Here is a 17,834-nt window from a genome sequence, read left to right as displayed (position 1 = left end):
CCAGTATTGATCCTTTGATATGTATTGGTCCTGTAATCAGCATTCAGAAATGTGTGCTGGTGTGTGCAAGTTTGTAGATGGTGTTGCTGCTGATAAAGTAAGGGGTTGTAGTAACCTGTAGCCGGTATCAGGCAGAGAAGGAAGGCTGCGATGTGTTGTAGACAGATGATTGTACATGTGAATGTCAGCTCCTGCTCCTCCCTCCCTCCCCCCATAGAAGAGTTGAGTGATCTCCATCCACACCGAGCAGCACACACATAGTAAAGTCGGCGTTATCTGTGTGTGTCTGTAGGATGAGCTGAGAGCTGTAGCATGGTGTAGGTAGCTCCCGACTTGTACCATCCTCACTCCGTCCACCCCCTCGTCCTTTGAATTGCCCGCTCCTGTGCCCAGCGATCTCCGTACCCCCCATATAGACAATGCCTGCTCCTGCCTCCTAAGACCACCAGCTGCAGGATCCCCCCCCCCCCCCCAGGAGCATGACATTGTGGAATGGAGTTGACAGCAAGCGGGACTGCTAGTTTGCCATCGCAGCCGTTGGATATACGGAGTATTGATGCTCCTTGGAACCCATCTGATGACTGATCGGGACACTAGTTTGGCACATCCATTCTACAGAGGGCAAAGCGTGTCTCCAGGTAATGGGCAGGAACGTTTCCTGTGACAGGTGCCTTGTCTGAACTGAATGCACCCCTCTCATCACACATTGCCTCCAATCAAGGGCATAGGACACTGACCTGGACCAGCAGCCCCCACATTTCCAGGATCCAAAGAAAAAAACAGGAATAATTAAGTAAGCAGAACACAGACAGGTAAGGGATCCTCCTTTGTGATTTGGTATGGACATTTTATTCTTCTCCCAGGAAAATGATGGCTTCAGGAGAAGTGTTGGTGCTCCAGCAGAGGGTTAAACAATAAGGTGCTATTCAAGTGTTCCAGGCAGAGATCTCCATCCTGTAGGCTGTATGAAGCATGATTTCCTCTAACCTGTTGTCATAGTGGAGGCAAGCATTCTACACTGTCCTGATCTCAGAGCCTATGTAGACTTCTTTGCTTTCCTTCTTTTTTAATTAGGAAATGTGTTTTTTGGCTTGCAGCAGCTAGGTTGTTAGAAGTGTCCAGTAATTTAGATTTCATAATTTACCTCTCCACAAGCTGCAGCCTATTGAAGTATGGACCTGTTCATCAGTGTGGTTATGGAGCAGGCTTCACATTCTGTATCACAAGCAGCAGCCTCTCATCATGGACTGGAAAAACTGTAAGCATTTTTTACAATTACTTGCTCTTGCTTCCCCCCTAAATTGCTAGAGGGGCCAAGCTGGTCTTCATCCAGCTACTGATTAGCTGCATGATGAAGGCTGAACCCTATAGCCAGCCTGAGAAGTACACCACACTCCACAATTTAGGATGTGTAAATTGATTTTCATTTGTCTTTTCTCTGTTATCTCAGATGTCACGTAACAAAGGCTTAGCTAAGTCATGCAGCAGACATTGATGGATAAGGGGCTTCTTTGGGGTAGCATGGGTTTTGCAAGATCCACTGTCCTAAATGTAATGCTGATATTTTAGAGAGTAATATGGAGGCATCAGGACATTTTCTATATGAAATGAGAGTCCATTGATGGACTACAGGTCTGGAAGACTGATTGGCAGTTTATTAGAACTGTCCCCCCCCACCCTAAGAGCAATGCCCAACTGAAACATCTAAGTGTCAAGATCTGTGTTGATGATTTAACTCATAATTGGTCAACGTCAGCAAAGAGATAATTTTTGGTCAGCTACGTCAAGTCCATGAAGAGTTAATGGGCTGCAGTGATTTTAGCTTTGGTACTGTGTACATGTCAGGGAAAGCAGAATGGGTCGTGCCATCTCCTTGTGATGTTATCAAGTATGTTATCCAGGCAGGTGATGCCTGAGTTGTTGAATCCTGACAAATCCTATGATGCAGAGCTGTTTGCGTGCAAATTGTGGTGATTAAACTCAGCTCACATCCTGTGCTAGAGTTGGATGGTCTCTGAGTGCTGAGTACATGTGCTGGGCAGTATGGCTGAAAGGACTCGTGCTCACAGTCTGAGGTAAATACAGGGTAATGGTGTGAAATGAGTCATGGTTAATATTCTATTAAAATAAATGAAAAAGAAAAGAGCTACCAGCTTCTCAGTGCCAACCAGTGAGATATATATTTTCTAAATGCATGGTCATTTAGAATATACTAATTAGCATGGGTCGATAAATTGTCAAAATGCCCAGACACTAATAAAATGTAATAATAATTTTATACATGCATTTCATGTCATCAGAGATGGGTTCCATTTAATTGAAAAACTCTGGCATCAATATAATTTAATCAAAATTCTCAACAAACACACAAAGTGCCTACAAGTTCCACTATTTGAAAACTGGATGGTTCAACTTTTGTAGAGATTTTTTATTGCATTCTTAAATAGTCTACATTTTCCAGAAGGTTGGAAAATTGTTGCATTCAGAGTTATTATTCTTTTAATTGTACCTATTTATATAGTCCTGACACTTCTGAATTAATTTAATTTATATCAGTCCATGTCCCAAGAGGAGTTTGCAGCCTATTGTCCTCATTACAGTTATACAGAGGCAGAAAAGCCAAGACTGGAAGGGCTACTGGAAGGACAACAACATATATATTAGGAGAACACACAAACTCCATGCAGACAATGAGGCTGATTTAGTAAAGGCAAGTAAACTGTTCACTTTGCAGTGGAAAATGCACTTTGCAAGGGGATTTTTTCCAGAGCTTAGTGATAGGGGAGAAGATCCACTGTTTTCCATTATCCAGCTATATGAAAGCAGATTTAAAAAAAAAAAAAAAATTCTGGGGGTTCTTTGCAAAGTGAAATTTCACTATATTCACTTACAAACTGAACAACCTATTTGCCTTTATTAAATCAACCTCAGTATCACTGTATTGATTTAAACTTGAGAGCCAGGGCGGCAAGGAAACAGTGCTGTAACTTAGGGGGAGATTTACTAAAACTGGTGCACACAGAATCTGATGCAGCTGTGCAGAGTAACCAATCTGCTTCTACTTTTTATTGTCAAAGCTTTTTTCAACAAGCTGAAGTTAGAAGCTGATTGGTTACCATGTACAGCTGAACCAGCTTCTGTGTGCACCAGTTTTAGTAAATCTCCCCCTAAGTGTGCTAGTTATCCCTTTTCTAGGCTTATACTACCAATTAGTTCAAGTGAGGCACAACAATCCCATACTAGTGCAACTATTTACTATTTTAACTACTATTGATTGTAATGGAAAAGACTAAGAAATTGCAAAAATGGACTTTATAGGCACACACATAGGATAACAAATATTAGTAATATTTTAATTTTTATTATTGATTTTATTTTAACTACTGTTTACCTAGAACATTAAAAGAAAAGTGAGTCTGATATTGGCATTAAAACATCCATTTTTACCTGACTGGGAGTTGGAGATTAATGGGTTAGTTCTCTCAAGACACATAGAATAGCACTTTGCCCTTTGTTGTGGAGCTTTTTCACAGACATACTTGATGCAAGTTGATATATGCAGTGGAGAGATGTTATAAGGTTAAGATACCTACATTCGTTACCTGCATAGTGGATTGGGATTCAGCTTCCTCCATACATGATTGCTTTATTGGAATGGGATACGTGAAGGAGCATTGAATTAAGGATTCCTTCCTAATAGTCATGCTTTGTGGTCAATTTGTGGCCAAGGCGATCTGGTGAGCGCATTTTGTTATCACTTCGGGTGAAGCACTTTAAACAAGTTTATTGAAGCACGTTTCCATTTTATTATTCACGTTGTTGGAGTAGACACAAGAAGATTTGATCACATATGTTTATTATGGACATTTCTGATGGTTCATGTTATTGTGCATGTTACCGTAGTGTAATTGTGTTGTCTCCCTATACATTGTAAAGCGCTGCGTAAACTGTTGGAGCTATATAAATCGCGTATAATAATAATAATAATAAAAATAATAATAATAATTGTGAACTATACTAACTAGATACATATTGTATATGATTTTATTGCTATTTAATTTATTTATTGTTCCCTTTGCGCCCTTCATATATTTCTACAAAAATCCCATACTAGTGCAACTATTTACTATTGATTTTATTTTAACTACCATTTACTATTTACCTAGGACATTAAAAAAAAAAGTGAGTCTGATATCCGATGGATTTTAAAACATCCATTTTTACCTGACTGGGAGTTGGAGATTATGGGGTTAATTCACTCAAGACAGATAGAATTGCACTTTGCAAGAAAATTTGCCCCAGAGCTTAGTGAATGAGGTGAAGCTCTGCTGACTTCCATCATCCAATTAGGTGCAAGCACAAATGCTTTTTTTCATTTTCCTTTCATTTGATTGGGTATTATTTGCAAAGTAAAATGTCACCATGTTCATTAAGCCCTGGGGAAAGTGCACTTACAAAGTCAACTACCTGTTTCCCTTTAGCAAGTCAACCCTTGTAGGTGGTAATTCCGCTGGTCTATAGACATTGAGAGTGATGCCTTATTTTTTTTAAGGTTTAATGACTGGTCAGCAAACTACTGGCGCTGTAATAACTAAAAAATTATTTCAGCAAGTAGGGTGTTGCTCTGAAAATGTTTGGCTTTCAGTAGTTATGTTATGATTTTTTATTTTATTTTTTTTATTTTAAGAAGGTGAGGAATCAGCTAAGGAAAGATCTATTGAATATTTTACAAAGCATATACTGACTCTGCAGGTCTACTTGAATTCTTATTGTGAGGGGTCTCTCTGGCAGTACAGTGGGGATGTTGCAGCACGCATCTAGGCAAAAGCTGTTTTCAGATGATAATGATTTCCAGTAGCTGCTGACCCAGGCCAAGTTCCAACTTGCTTCCTGTAGGTATAAAAACTACGTATCTCAGTGCCAATCTATTGAGGCATCAGTGCTGTTACTCATTCTCCGTGTTGCTTCTGCTAGGAGCCAAAGATGAGTCATTACATTTGGGCACAGTGGCATACTGATTAAGATGCAGCTTTATCATGATGAAAACTTTGATCGGGGAATAGTGATGTGGTTCTTCAAAATAAAGCACAGGTTTCTCGGTGAGGCAGACAAAGACTTAAAGGAGGAAGCCTTGAAACCTTAGAAATTGCAGGTTTCAGGTCCAATGCGTCATGTCTGGTTGACATTGACAGTTACTCTTAAAAGGCTGAAAGCTATATTTAAATGGAAAAGTCTGAAAGATAGTTAATTAAAATATTACATACCAAAGCACCATCACTTAGAAAGCTGAAGCTGAATTCCAGGCAGATATGATGAAAACACTAAGTATTGCAGTTATGTATTTTATATTTTGTATTTTTAGATGCAGCTAGTTCTTGCACCTACATTTGAATTGGTATCAGCTTTTTTGTATTCCTAAGTACTTTGGAAGTCAGACTTATAGAGGGTGTAGCAGTAATGAGGACAAACTATAAGGAGGAGAAAGCAGCGTTATGAGAGCTTATTCTGCTTCTGATCCTTCACTGTCCAATCACAGGCTGGGACAACCTGACTGTGCTACTTATCTGCAGCCAAAGAAAGTCAGGTCACCAGCCTAGCTCTGCTGCCTGTCATGTATATGTAAATATCAGGGCTAGCTGGCCAGAATGACTCTCATACGTGTAAATCAACTGTGTATTTAGCTGTATGCCTGGAGTGCAGCTTTAAAGCAGTATTAAACCTCAAAACAAAAATGTAATATTTGCCATCTTACCAATCCTTAGATGTGGTGGCTGCTTTGATTTTTTTTAGCCTTTTTTCCCCATTATTTTTATCTGGGGTTTCCAGCCAGTAACCAATTTCTTGTTATACACTATATTACTAAAAGTATTGGGACACCTGCCTTCACACTCACACGAACTTTAATGGCATCCCAGTCTTAGTCCGTAGGGTTCAATATTGAGTTGGCCCACCCTTTGCAGCTATAACAGCTTCAACTCTTCTGGGAAGGCTGTCCACAAGATTTAGGAGTGTGTCTATGGGAATGTTTGACCATTCTTCCAGAAGCACATTTGTAAGGTCAGGCACTGATGTGAATGAGAAGGCCTGGCTCGCAGTCTCTGCTCTAATTCATCCCAATGGTGTTCTACCGGGTTGAGTTTAGGACATTATGCAGGCCAGTCAAGTTCCTCCACCCCAAACTCGCTCATCGATGTCTCTACAGACCTTGCTTTGTGCGCAGTCATGTTGGAACAGGAAGGGGCCATCCCCCAAACTGTTCCCACAAAGTTGGGAGCATAAAATTGTCCAAAATGTCTTGGTATGTTAACGCCTTAAGAGTTCCCTCCACTGGAACTAGGGGGCCAAGCCCAACCCCTGAAAAACAACCTTACACCATAATCCCCCCTCCACCAAATGATTTGGACCAATGCACAAAGCAAGGTCCATAAAGACATGGATGAGCGAATTTGGGGTGGAGGAACTTGACTGGCCTGCACAGAGTCCTGACCTCAACCTGATAGAACACCTTTGGGATGAATTAGAGAGTTCATGTGTAAGTAAAGGCAGGCATCCCAATACTTTTGGTAATATATGGTATGTTGTTTCTACTCTGAACGGAGGAGCAATGGAGACATCTTTGGACAGCAGCATTGTGAATCTGGGGAGAGCACAGTAATAGATGCACTACCAGATTTGGATGGACTTGACTAACAAATGTAAGCCAATCTTCATATTTTAAGCAGTTACAGCAACAGTTTTTTTCCTTTTGGGATAAAGGATTTAAATAAATTAATAAAAGCTCACCATAGTAAGCACCCCCTGTCAGTTTTAAATGGTTTGTCTTATCCCTCAACTTGCTACTTTTTGCTGCACAGCTTGGTCTGTTAAAGGAATTTGAAAAATAAAAGACTTACTGGCCAGATCACCAAGCAAAAATAAAGGAAAAAAGCCTAAAAAAGAAAACCAATGCAGCCATCATATCTTAGAATTAGTAAGCTGCAAAATAATACATTTTTGAATTTTGATCTGTATGCACTAAAACAATTAATTTCTTATGTAGACATTAGAACTGCAAAGAAAATTAGATGTGAGTGGTTACTGCATTGTATGACCAAATGATTACATGCCACATACTTATGTTCCAGTTTCATGGTAGAAATGATTTCTTTTTCAGACATGAACAATAGTATGTTTCTGAATGTAAGCTGTGCATTGTCAGTGTAAAACGACCTCCAGTGTCCTTCGAGGAGCTCTGTGGGGTTTATTTTTAAAAGCGTGCTTTTTTTTTCCCCTTAACTTAGTAAGCTGTATTCAAATCGCTCATGTAATCATATCAGGGGAAAATTCCTATATTTTGAAACTTCTATGTACATGAATGGGTTTTTCAACGTGAACCTGGTATTACTTGGCTATGTGAAAATAAATGTCTTTTATTGTGGAGCGTAAAAATGTTTAATTCCTGTATTTTTAGTCTGGTTTCCAGGAAAGCACTTCTTCCACAGGGAAGAATGGTAATGCATTTAGAATGCACTGCACTGCCGTATAACCTGAAAAACGCAGAGATGGTAATGTACTTACTTTGTGAACTGTATGAAACTCAAACACCACTCTTTTCCAATATCTTTGTGAATTTTATGAAAAGCAGACATTTTCAACTCGTTGCAAATTTTTTAAAGTTAAGATCCAGCTATGCTTAAAAATTCACCTTGCAGTGCCTCCCACCAGCACAGTAAGGTCTAATGGTACATGAGAACGCTAAGGCTGGGTTCACATCTAAGCCGCATGCGGCTCGCAGCAGGGGGTCCGATGCCTCCCTGTTCTCTATTTCAGGGAAGAATCAGGGTCGAATTTTTGCCTGAATTCGGACCTGAAGTGGAGCCAAAGACGCACAGGACTCCTGTGAAAGCCGCTCTGTAACCGCAACGAAGATATGTAAACCGGCTCCTTAGAGAGCCGGTCACAATCTCCTGTCATGGGAACTGGATGCGGGCAGGGCAGGACTTAGGGTGGTGGGGCCCCTGGGCTTGAGTCACTTTCGGGCCCTACCTTCTATACGTATACACAGCTTTATAAATCAGAAATAGAAAAGGACAAGGTGCGCCAGACTCAGTGCAGTATTAAAGAACTTCTGTTTAATTGGACAAGACAAAACAGCCAAATGGCTACTCACAAAAGTAGATAATATATAAGCATATAAGTGGGGGATACTGTACTGGTATTCGTCCTGGGTCCACGATTAATAAAAGCAATAAACATGGATAAAAAATAAAATAAAAAACCTGCGCTCAGTGCAAAATTAATCAATAGTGAAAAAGAACGTGAGTTGGGTCCTGCTGCTGAACACTATAACCCCGATATAAGGCAAGACTAGTTGTAGATAATAATCAGTGCAGCGCTGGACAGAAGCAAAGTGAATAATAATAATAATAACACTATTATCAAAAATTAAATAACGACAATGAAGTGATGATGTAGGTACTATAAACAATCCATTATTAAGAAACCATAAATGTGTAAATATTCATCTATAACAGTTCATTGTAATAGAGGAATGGTGAAAAAAGAAGAAAATCAGTCCAAACTAGTTGAAAAAAAAGTCCAAAGATATATTAGTGCAAAATCAATCCAACGATGTGATCAACAGTGACATCCACCACCAGAGAGCAATAAAGGCTTACCAAAAAGCCTGCGACCGCCCTTATTCAGGGGGGTCAAAACAGGCTGTTTTGACCCCCCTGAATAAGGGCGGTCGCAGGCTTTTTGGTAAGCCTTTATTGCTCTCTGGTGGTGGATGTCACTGTTGATCACATCTTTGGATTGATTTTGCACTAATATATCTTTGGACTTTTTTTTCAACTAGTTTGGACTGATTTTCTTCTTTTTTCACCATTCCTCTATTACAATGAACTGTTATAGATGAATATTTACACATTTATGGTTTTTTAATATTATGGATTGTTTATAGTACCTACATCATCACTTCATTGTCGTTATTTAATTTTTGATAATAGTGTTATTATTATTATTATTCACTTTGCTTCTGTCCAGCGCTGCACTGATTATTAATAAACATGGATAAAATGATAATTACCATATTTATCGGCGTATAACACTCATCCCAAGCTTAGGAGGGAATTTTCTGGGAAAAAAACTTTTAGGAGTAAAGTTTAAGGAAAAAAACCTTACATTTAAATGCCCATCAATGCAGCGTTATCAATGTCCATCGGCAGCCTTGTCAGTGTCATTGCAGCCTTGCCCAGTGTCAGTGTAGCCTTGCTCCAGTGTCATTTGCAGACTTGTCAGTGTAGCCTTGATCCAGTGTCATTGCTGCCTTGTCATTGCAGCCTTTCAGTTTAAAAAATGGCGCCGCCGAGATACAGAGCCGGCTCTCGGCGGCTTACGGCTGCTCACAGAGGATTTTGGCGGCTTTTGGCCGCTCTCGCCGGTTCTCGGCGGCTTTTGGCCGCTCTCGTCGGTTTTCGGCAGCTTTCGCCTACTCTCGCCGGCTTTCGGAACGGGCGGGGCCGGTGGGGCCAATAGGGGGCCATGGGCTTGAGCCCTGTCAAGCCCAATGGAAAGTCCGACCCTGGATGCGGGGAAACCCACATCCAATTTGTACTATTGTTAACCCAGCCTAAGGGTCCACCCAAATTCTGGGAGCATCGGAAAACAGGGAAGAGTGCTGGCTATCAGGTAGAAAACATCAGTGGTAAATAATTTACTTTTTAGCCCGCATTCAAACTGGAGTGTTTTTTTTTTTCCATTTCCCCATGCATGACTACTGTTAATGTGGAGAAATGCAGAATCCCAGTCTTTCTGATTGTCCATGTTAACACTTATATGCTCAGTCACCCTACACTCTTTGCCCTACCCTCAAAAAAAGTACATACACTTTTTTGGACATATTTAGGTGTTTTTGTCCCATAGATTTCAATGGGAGCACCTGTAAATGCATGGTACATTTCTGCATATATTTGTGCATGCTGTCACACCTGATGAACTCCTCTCTGCCTAAAGAACTGCCTTTTCCCCTGGCCCAGCCCAGGAAACAACCTCATGCAGCTTGAACAAAACACTTGTAAAATGCTTAACCACTTAAAGACCAGCCTCGTTTTGAGATTTTGGTGTTTACATGTTTAAAACAGTTTTTTTTTTTTTTCTAGAAAATTACTTAGAACCCCCAAACATTATATATTGTGTTTTTTCTAACACCCTAGGGAATAAAATGGCGGTCATTGCAACACTTTTTTTTCACACCGTATTTGCGCAGCGGTCTTACAAGGGCACTTTTTTGGGAAAAAATTTACTTTTTTGAATAAAAAAAACAAGACACCAGTAAAGTTAGCCCAATTTTTTTTTATATTGTGAAAGATAATGTTAAGCCGAGTAAATTGATACCCAACATGTCACGCTTCAAAATTGCGCCCGCTCGTGGAATGGCGTCAAACTTTTACCCTCAAATCTTCATAGGCGACCTTTAAAAAATTCTACAGGTTGCATGTTTTCAGTTACAGAGGAGGTCTAGGGCTAGAATTACTGCGCTCGCTCTACCGATCGCGGTGATACCTCACATGTGTGGTTTGACCACTGTTTTCATATGCGGGTGCTACTCACGTATGCGTTCGCTTCTGCGCGCGAGCTCTTCGGGATGGGGCATTTACAAAAAAATATGTTTTTTCTTATTTATTTTACTTGATTTTATTTATTTTTACACTGTTTTGAAAAAAAAAAAAAATTGGGTCACTTTTATTCCTATTACAAGGAATGTAAACATCCCTTGTAATAGAAAAAAGCATGACAGGTCCTCTTAAATATGAGATCTTTAGATCTGGGGCCAAAAAGTCCTCAGATCTCATATTTGGACTTAAATGCAATTAAAAAAAAAAAAAAAAATTGTTATTTGAAAAAATGACAACAGAAAAATATGCCTTTAAGACGTATGGGACGTAAGACGTCAAAACGTCACTTCCGCCCTGCTATGGTATGGAGACGGGTGGAGGCCATCTTCCCCTCACTCGTCTCCATACCAAGGAAGGAGACAGATGCGATCGCCTCCGCTGCTGCCGATGGCTCCGGTAAGCTGCGGAGGGCACCGGATCGCGGCGGGAAGGGGGGGCCCCTCTCCCACCACCGATAAAAGTGATCTCGCGGCAAATCCGCTGCAGAGACCACTTTTACCTTGTAGCCGACCGCCGGTCGAACACGGGGATACCAGGGTTATGGCAGCTAGCTGCTGCCATAACAACGATATCCGTCCCAAAAATAGTGACGTACATCAGCGTGCGGCGGTCGGCAAGTGGTTAAAAAAACGTCTGAAAGAAATGGATCAAAATCACCTGGAATACACTATGCATACACTTTGCTTAGGTGTGAATGCAGGCTTAACCCTTGCAAGGTGAATTCTTAAAATGATTCTAAACACACACTGTTTAAAGTGATTGTAAAGTCTTGTTCTTTTTCCTATACAAATAACAAACATGTTATACTTACCTGCTCTGTGCAGTGGATTTGCACAGAGCAGCCCAATCATTCTCTTCTCAGGTCTCTCTTCTGTGCTCCTGGCACCTCCCTCCTGTTGAGTGCAAGCTGCTTACTATGGGGGAACCCGAGCCGAGTCACAGCTCCCTGTATCCATTCAGACACGGAACCCCCAGCCCCACCCCCTCTCTCTCCTGATTGGCTAACTGACTTTGATTGACAGCAGCGGGAGCCAATGGCATCGTTGCTGTGTCTCAGCCAATCAGGAGGAGCATCTCGGATGGCCAAGGCACTCGTGGACATCGCTGGAGAGAGATGGGTGCCAGGTAAGTATTAGGGGGTGCTGGAGGGTGGCTACTGCACACAGAAGGTTTTTATCTTAATGCATAGATGCATTAAGATAAAAAACCTTCTGCCTTTACAACCCCTTTAATTTACATCGTCCCTTCTATTTTTGTATGTGGATGATGGCACTGTAATCATTTTAATTAAAAAAAAAAAAAAATGTAAGTACCTTTTTCCTAATCAATATACAGCTGTCACATGGCCCAGCTTTTTCCCAGCCTATCTGCAGGGAAATATAAGCAGGAGAAGCTTCTAGTCCTCTGCTGCTGGTCACATGTTCAAAATATAAAAAAAAAAACAGGCTTTGGAATGCAGAGTCAAAATAAATAATTAATATCAATAAACTGTTTTAAATTGTCATACCATTATATAATTGAAATTAAATCTTTATTATTTTGTGGAAATAACATAGTGTGGGTGTATTTTCGCCAGTTACAGGCTGTGTTACGTCCCCACCAGCCTGTGTCTTAGAATTACAGGGAGGTGAAACATCCATCAATCTATATGTAATATCCTGCCCCTATTGTATTTAGCTTGTTAGTAGGCATGGAGGAGGGAAGGAGTGGGCTGTCATTTACCACTGTGTATACACCCACATGTGTGACTCTATAGTCACATAGGATGGTCAGATGAGTATGTGCAGAGTTGCCCCCACAGCTGAAAAATCCCTAGCTGAATTGGGGACATGAACAGCAGGTGGAGATAGAGAGCCTTAGGACCAACCATGTTTTTTTTGCAGAATACAGATGATTTTATGATGTGGGTTTAGTTATAAGCGGAGTCCAGTTTTACATCTTTTCAAGAGACACTTACCTGCTAAGTTGTTCTTTATACTGTAAGCTTGCCAGTTATTATAATGTTTCTAGGCCCTTTTTATACTGTAAGCTTGCCAGTTATTATAATGTTTCTAGGCCCTTTTCATATAAAAAATACAATACTGTGTGTTGTATGACACCTACTACTGCATGCAATTACACTGTTTCTGTAAACCCTAGCAATTAACTTTTTTATCTACTTTCCTTTGGCCTCCTAATTATACCATTAAAAGTGGGGTGCCTATGAGTGGCGGCTGGTGCTCAAAATTTTTTTGGGGGCGCAAACAAACTGGAAAAAAAAAAACATCAATTGCAGCCACTGTGCCATCAAACACAGCTACTGTGCCCATCAATTGCTGCCACTGTGCCATCAAATGCAGCCACTGTGCCCATTAAGCGCAGCCACTGTTCCCATGAAATGCAGCCACTGTGCCATCAAACGCAGTCACTGTGCTATCAAACGCAGCCACTGTGCCATCAAACGCAGCCACTGTGCCTATCAAACGCAGCCACTGTGCCCCATCAAACGCTGCCACTGTGCCATCAAATGCAGATACTGTACCCATCAATTTCTGCCAGTGTGCCCATCAATTGCTGCCAGTGTGCCCATCAATTGCCGCTACTGTGGCCCCATCAAATGCTGCCAGTGTGCCCATCAATTGCCACTACTGTGCCCCATCAAATGCTGCCAGTGTGCCCATCAATTGCCGCTACTGTGCCCCATCAAATGCTGCCAGTGTGCATCACCCGGCACTTACCTGTCTTGCAGCGGGTTAGCGGCAGTGTCCTGCACGCTCCACAATGTCTTCTTCCATCCTCTCTATCAGGTGTCCATTTACAGCGCCTGATGTTTCAGCCAATCAGGTGACAGGTAACAGACCCGAGCACCTGATTGGCTGAGAGGCGGTTCAGTGTTAGCAAAGGGAATTCCTTCCCTTTGCTAACACACAGCTGAGTGAACAGCGAATGCACAGCATTGCTCCCGCTGTTCACCTTTTTGGGCGCCTATTAGAGCCTATGGCTCAAATCAGGTGCTTCCAAAAAACACTCCTGCCGCTATAATTTAGGTGCCCGGTACCTGAAAAGGGGCGGACACCTGAATAGGGGGTGTCAGCAGCGACCATAGATAGATTCATGCAATGCATGAATCTATCTATGGTGATAGAGCAGTGCCAGGAGAGAGGAGGCGGCGCTCCTGCACCCTTTATGAACGCACCGCCACTAGCACCTATACAGGCAAAAGAATACCTGTCAATGCTGCTAGAGATCCACTGAGATTGTAACTCCTCTGGTGAGCTGACAACACAATGCCTTTGCTGCACTGAAATCCTAAAGGAATCGTATCAGCCCTGCCCAGGTTACCTCTGTAAACACCTTACCACTATGTTTTGGAGATGAGGAAAGAGGGGAGGTATTTTGTAGTTCAAACCATGAGCAAATAGCCTTAAGTGACAACATTTCTCCTCCACAGATGCGGTAAGTGAGCTTTGTCACCCTAGGACAGCAAATGTGTTAGGCTGGCCATACATTATACACATTTCTTGTATAATTTTCCTTTATATTTATCAAAACCATGTAATATGAGGTCAAACCTAAACACTTCCAATTTGTATGCAATCAGGCAGGTCCTTGCTCTACATATTTGAAATCTAAAGGAAATTAAATAAGAAAATTGTATAATGTATGGCCAGCCTAATTGGTAGAAACAGCAGGTGAAGATAAAGGAAAAAAGCCTAAAAGAAAAAAATTATGCAGCCACCACATCTAATCATTGGTAATTGTAATATATTGCATTTTTTTCCTTGAGTTGTTTTAAGTAGTGTTTACCATTTATTTCAATGGGCTTATTTAACACAGAAATACAAATGTTAAATGCCCTATTTTTTACTGCAGTAAATTGCAGCTAACAGATTTGAACTGCCCATTTATAAATGGGAACTTTTGTTTAAATGCCTTTTTATGATGCAAAAATGGTATGAAAGATTCCTTACAGAACCCCAGAACACTATCCAACCAGTTACACTTTGTTCATTAACTTTGTCATACGTCTAATATTTTAATGGTGCTATTATTTTTTATGGTTCCCCTAACAAATAATAGTGTAGAAAAAACAATATTAACAGATCACAAGTGAATCTACCATAAAAATGGGAATTCAGGTTGAAAACCACACTAAGGGGGCTGTTTCAAACACAGAGTGGATATTGCTATTTGCAGAACTACTATGGGGTGTATTTTTAATAAAGCAAAGAAAATTCACGCAGGGAAAGTGCATGTATGTGCATGTAGGGCAAAAAAAGGAAACTAATGGTATCATGTCCTGTGCTGGTTGAATATTTTTCATTAATTTAAAATGGAATATACCACATTTGGACACTAGATGGTGCTGAGCATAATAGATTTTTTTTTTTTTTTTAATTCTATATATTTTTTTTTATTTTAAGCAATTTTATACAAACAAATATAATTCAATGCATGTGCATCATAAAGTACAGCATAAAACAGTTTGGTTCTATTTTAAGTAGGTATAAGGAATCTTTAAAGTCACCATTCCTATTTTATATATTTCTAATGAAAGTGTAGACTTTGATCTCTGTCGTCCTTTTTATTTACACCAACAAAAAAGAAAAAAAAAAGAAAAAGAAAAAAAAATACGCAACAGCCCCTATTCCCCCTCTACAAGCGTACAGCCATATTCCATTTTTTATTAAATTTCTCCTCTCTACCTTGCGCAATTGCAATGCCTTTTTCCATAGCATATATGTCGGCTATTTTTTTTAGCCACGACGAGATCGAGGGAGGTGATTCCTGTTCCATGGCGCTGGAACACATGCCTTAGCTGCATTTAGTAGATGAACAGTCATTGAATTCCTATATTTACGCTTTGAAAGATCTGAGAGATGAAGAAGGTCTCTGGCAGGATCAAAACCCAGATCATGATCAGTAAGCTGACCTATGATATCTCGGACTTTAGACCAGAACTCCTTCAGTTTCCGACAGGACCAAAAAATATGGAGCATATTACCCTCTGCCTCCCCACAGCGCCAGCAAGTATTTGTCCCTTCTGGATAGATTTTATGTAACAGTGATGGAACTCTGTACCACTGTGTGAGGATTTTGTAGCATAGCTCTTGATACTTACTGGCCATTGAGGAGTAGTGGGCAAACTAAAGAATATAGCCCACTGCTCTTCAGAGAGTATGATGTCTAAATCTCTTTCCCATTTCTGTAAGAATCCTGGGACAGAGCCCTCAGTCGAGTGTATTAGCAGTTTGTATATCTCGGATACCCCATGGACAGAGGGTGCTTCTACCAAACATACATTTTCCAAAGATGTAATGGTCTAACCATTCTCCACGAAGAAGAGAGCTAAGAAAGTGGGTAAGTTGCTGCATCTGCCATGGATCCAGTGGTGGATTAAACATCAACTGTATTTCCGTCCTGGTCTTCAGCCTGGACTCTTCAAGGTAATTTACCTTGTCTCAAAGTTTGTTTAAAACAGCTGTCTGTATGGCCTGGGGGGAATGCTGGATTTCCCAATATTGGGTAGAACTGGATAATTTCCCCTTCTATCTTAGAAAAGAGGTGGCTTTGTTGCGCCACCCTCAAAGTTGCCCCTATAAGGGGGTGATGTCGTAGGGTACCAAGTGATCCTAACCTTAATCCTAGGACACATTGAAGCGGAATCTGGGTACAAGTTTGTTCAATCGCTACCCAGGCTTTATGTCCCCTATCTCTACACCAATCTAGTACCCTAGCAAGGTGTACTGCCTGATAATATCGAATCAGGCCTGGAAAAGCCATACCTCCCTGGGTTTTAGGCTTAGCCAGAAGCTGGTAGGATAGAGGTGGATGCTTTTTTGCCCAGATAAATCTAATAAAAACACTATGTAGTGATTTCAGAAAAGACCCCGGAACGACTATTGGTAGAGTCTGAAAAACATACAATAGTCTTGGCAAGATGTTCATTTTAAGAATAGCCTACCTACATATCCATGTGAAGGGACCTTTATTCCATCTCTCCAAGTCGGAAGAAAGTTCCCGTTGAATCGGTGGAAAATTAGTAAGAAAATTTTTTTCTACTCAGGGAGTCAATTTGATCCCTAGGTATGTTAGGTGGGAGGCTGCCCATGGAAATGAGAATGAAAATTGAAGTGCTTGGACACGAGCAGGGGACAGCGTAATATTGAGCAATTCTGATTTTTGGATATTGATTTTAAAATTTGAAAGTGCAGTATACCGATTGAACTCACTTAATAAATTTGGCAACGTGGTTTCTGGAGATGTAATAAAAACAGTATATCATCCGCAAAAGCCGCCGTTTTATGGTCCGACTCACCTATTAAGAAACTCTGAATATCAGTACTTTCTCGGACATATCACAGGAATGGTTCTAAGGTTAGTATAAAGATCAGTGGAGATAGAGGACATCCTTGTCTTGTGCCGTTACTCAAATGAAAATACGGGGAAGTCACCTCATTAATTCTAACAGCTACAGATGGAACCGAGTATATCGCCTCTATCCATTTACTAAACGACTTCCCCACACCAATATGGGTTAACATCTCCTTCAAGAATGTCCAGTCCACCATATCAAAGGCCTTTTCTGCGTCAGAGGATAACAAACATAAAGGTATTTTGTGAAGATGAGCCAAATGAATAATATTTAAGGCTCTAGCAGTGTTATCCTTCGCCTCCTTAGTAGGCATAAACCCGGCTTGGTCAGGGTGGATGACATCTTAAAGGTGAGGTTGTAGTCTTGATGCCAATATATGAGTGAAAATTTTTCAATCTACGTTTAGTAGGGAAATAGGTCGATAATTCATACAGTGGGCATGGTCCTTACCTTCCTTGGGGTTCACTGTAATATGTGCCCTTAGGGTGTCTATCAGTATAGGCCGATCTTCCAAAAGAAAGTTAAATGCCTTTGTAAATCTGGGAGCTAAAATTGGAGCAAAGGCCTTATAGTAAGCCAACGTGTACCTGTCTGGCCCTGGGGCTTTATGAGGCTTAAACAGCTTAATCGCCCTCATATATTCATCAGATGAAATTGGAACATTCATTGATTCGGAGGCGTCATCGTGTATTGACAGTAGGCCCCAGGAAGGAAAGATATTCCTGAATTAATTGTCGCTTTTGTACCAACTGGTCAGTAGATAGATTCGTCGATAGGTTATAAAGGGGTAGATAATACTCTCGAAAGACCTCTGCAACTTC

The 17,834-nt window shown here is 40.8% G+C and overlaps 1 protein-coding gene across 2 annotated transcripts in view; it reads left to right on the top strand.

The window, feature by feature from the left end:
• Nucleotides 1-230: 230 nt before the first annotated feature.
• The window catches only part of CALN1 (calneuron 1), a 596,286-nt gene continuing 578,682 nt past the window's right edge, over nucleotides 231-17,834 (top strand). The window contains exon 1 of one of the 2 annotated variants that reach the window (XM_073615093.1): nucleotides 231-812. Coding sequence is in view for 1 of the 2 variants with exons in the window: in XM_073615092.1 (XP_073471193.1) it covers nucleotides 1,173-1,258 (86 nt within the window). In the remaining variant the exon portion in view is untranslated. Of the gene's footprint in view, nucleotides 813-980; nucleotides 1,259-17,834 lie in introns of those variants that run through there. The other variant, XM_073615092.1, reaches the window with a different exon arrangement.

This window comes from Aquarana catesbeiana, linkage group LG02 (assembly GCF_042186555.1).
Source record: "Aquarana catesbeiana isolate 2022-GZ linkage group LG02, ASM4218655v1, whole genome shotgun sequence".
Lineage (NCBI taxonomy): Eukaryota > Metazoa > Chordata > Amphibia > Anura > Ranidae > Aquarana > Aquarana catesbeiana.
This window is presented reverse-complemented; position numbering and strand designations above follow the sequence as displayed.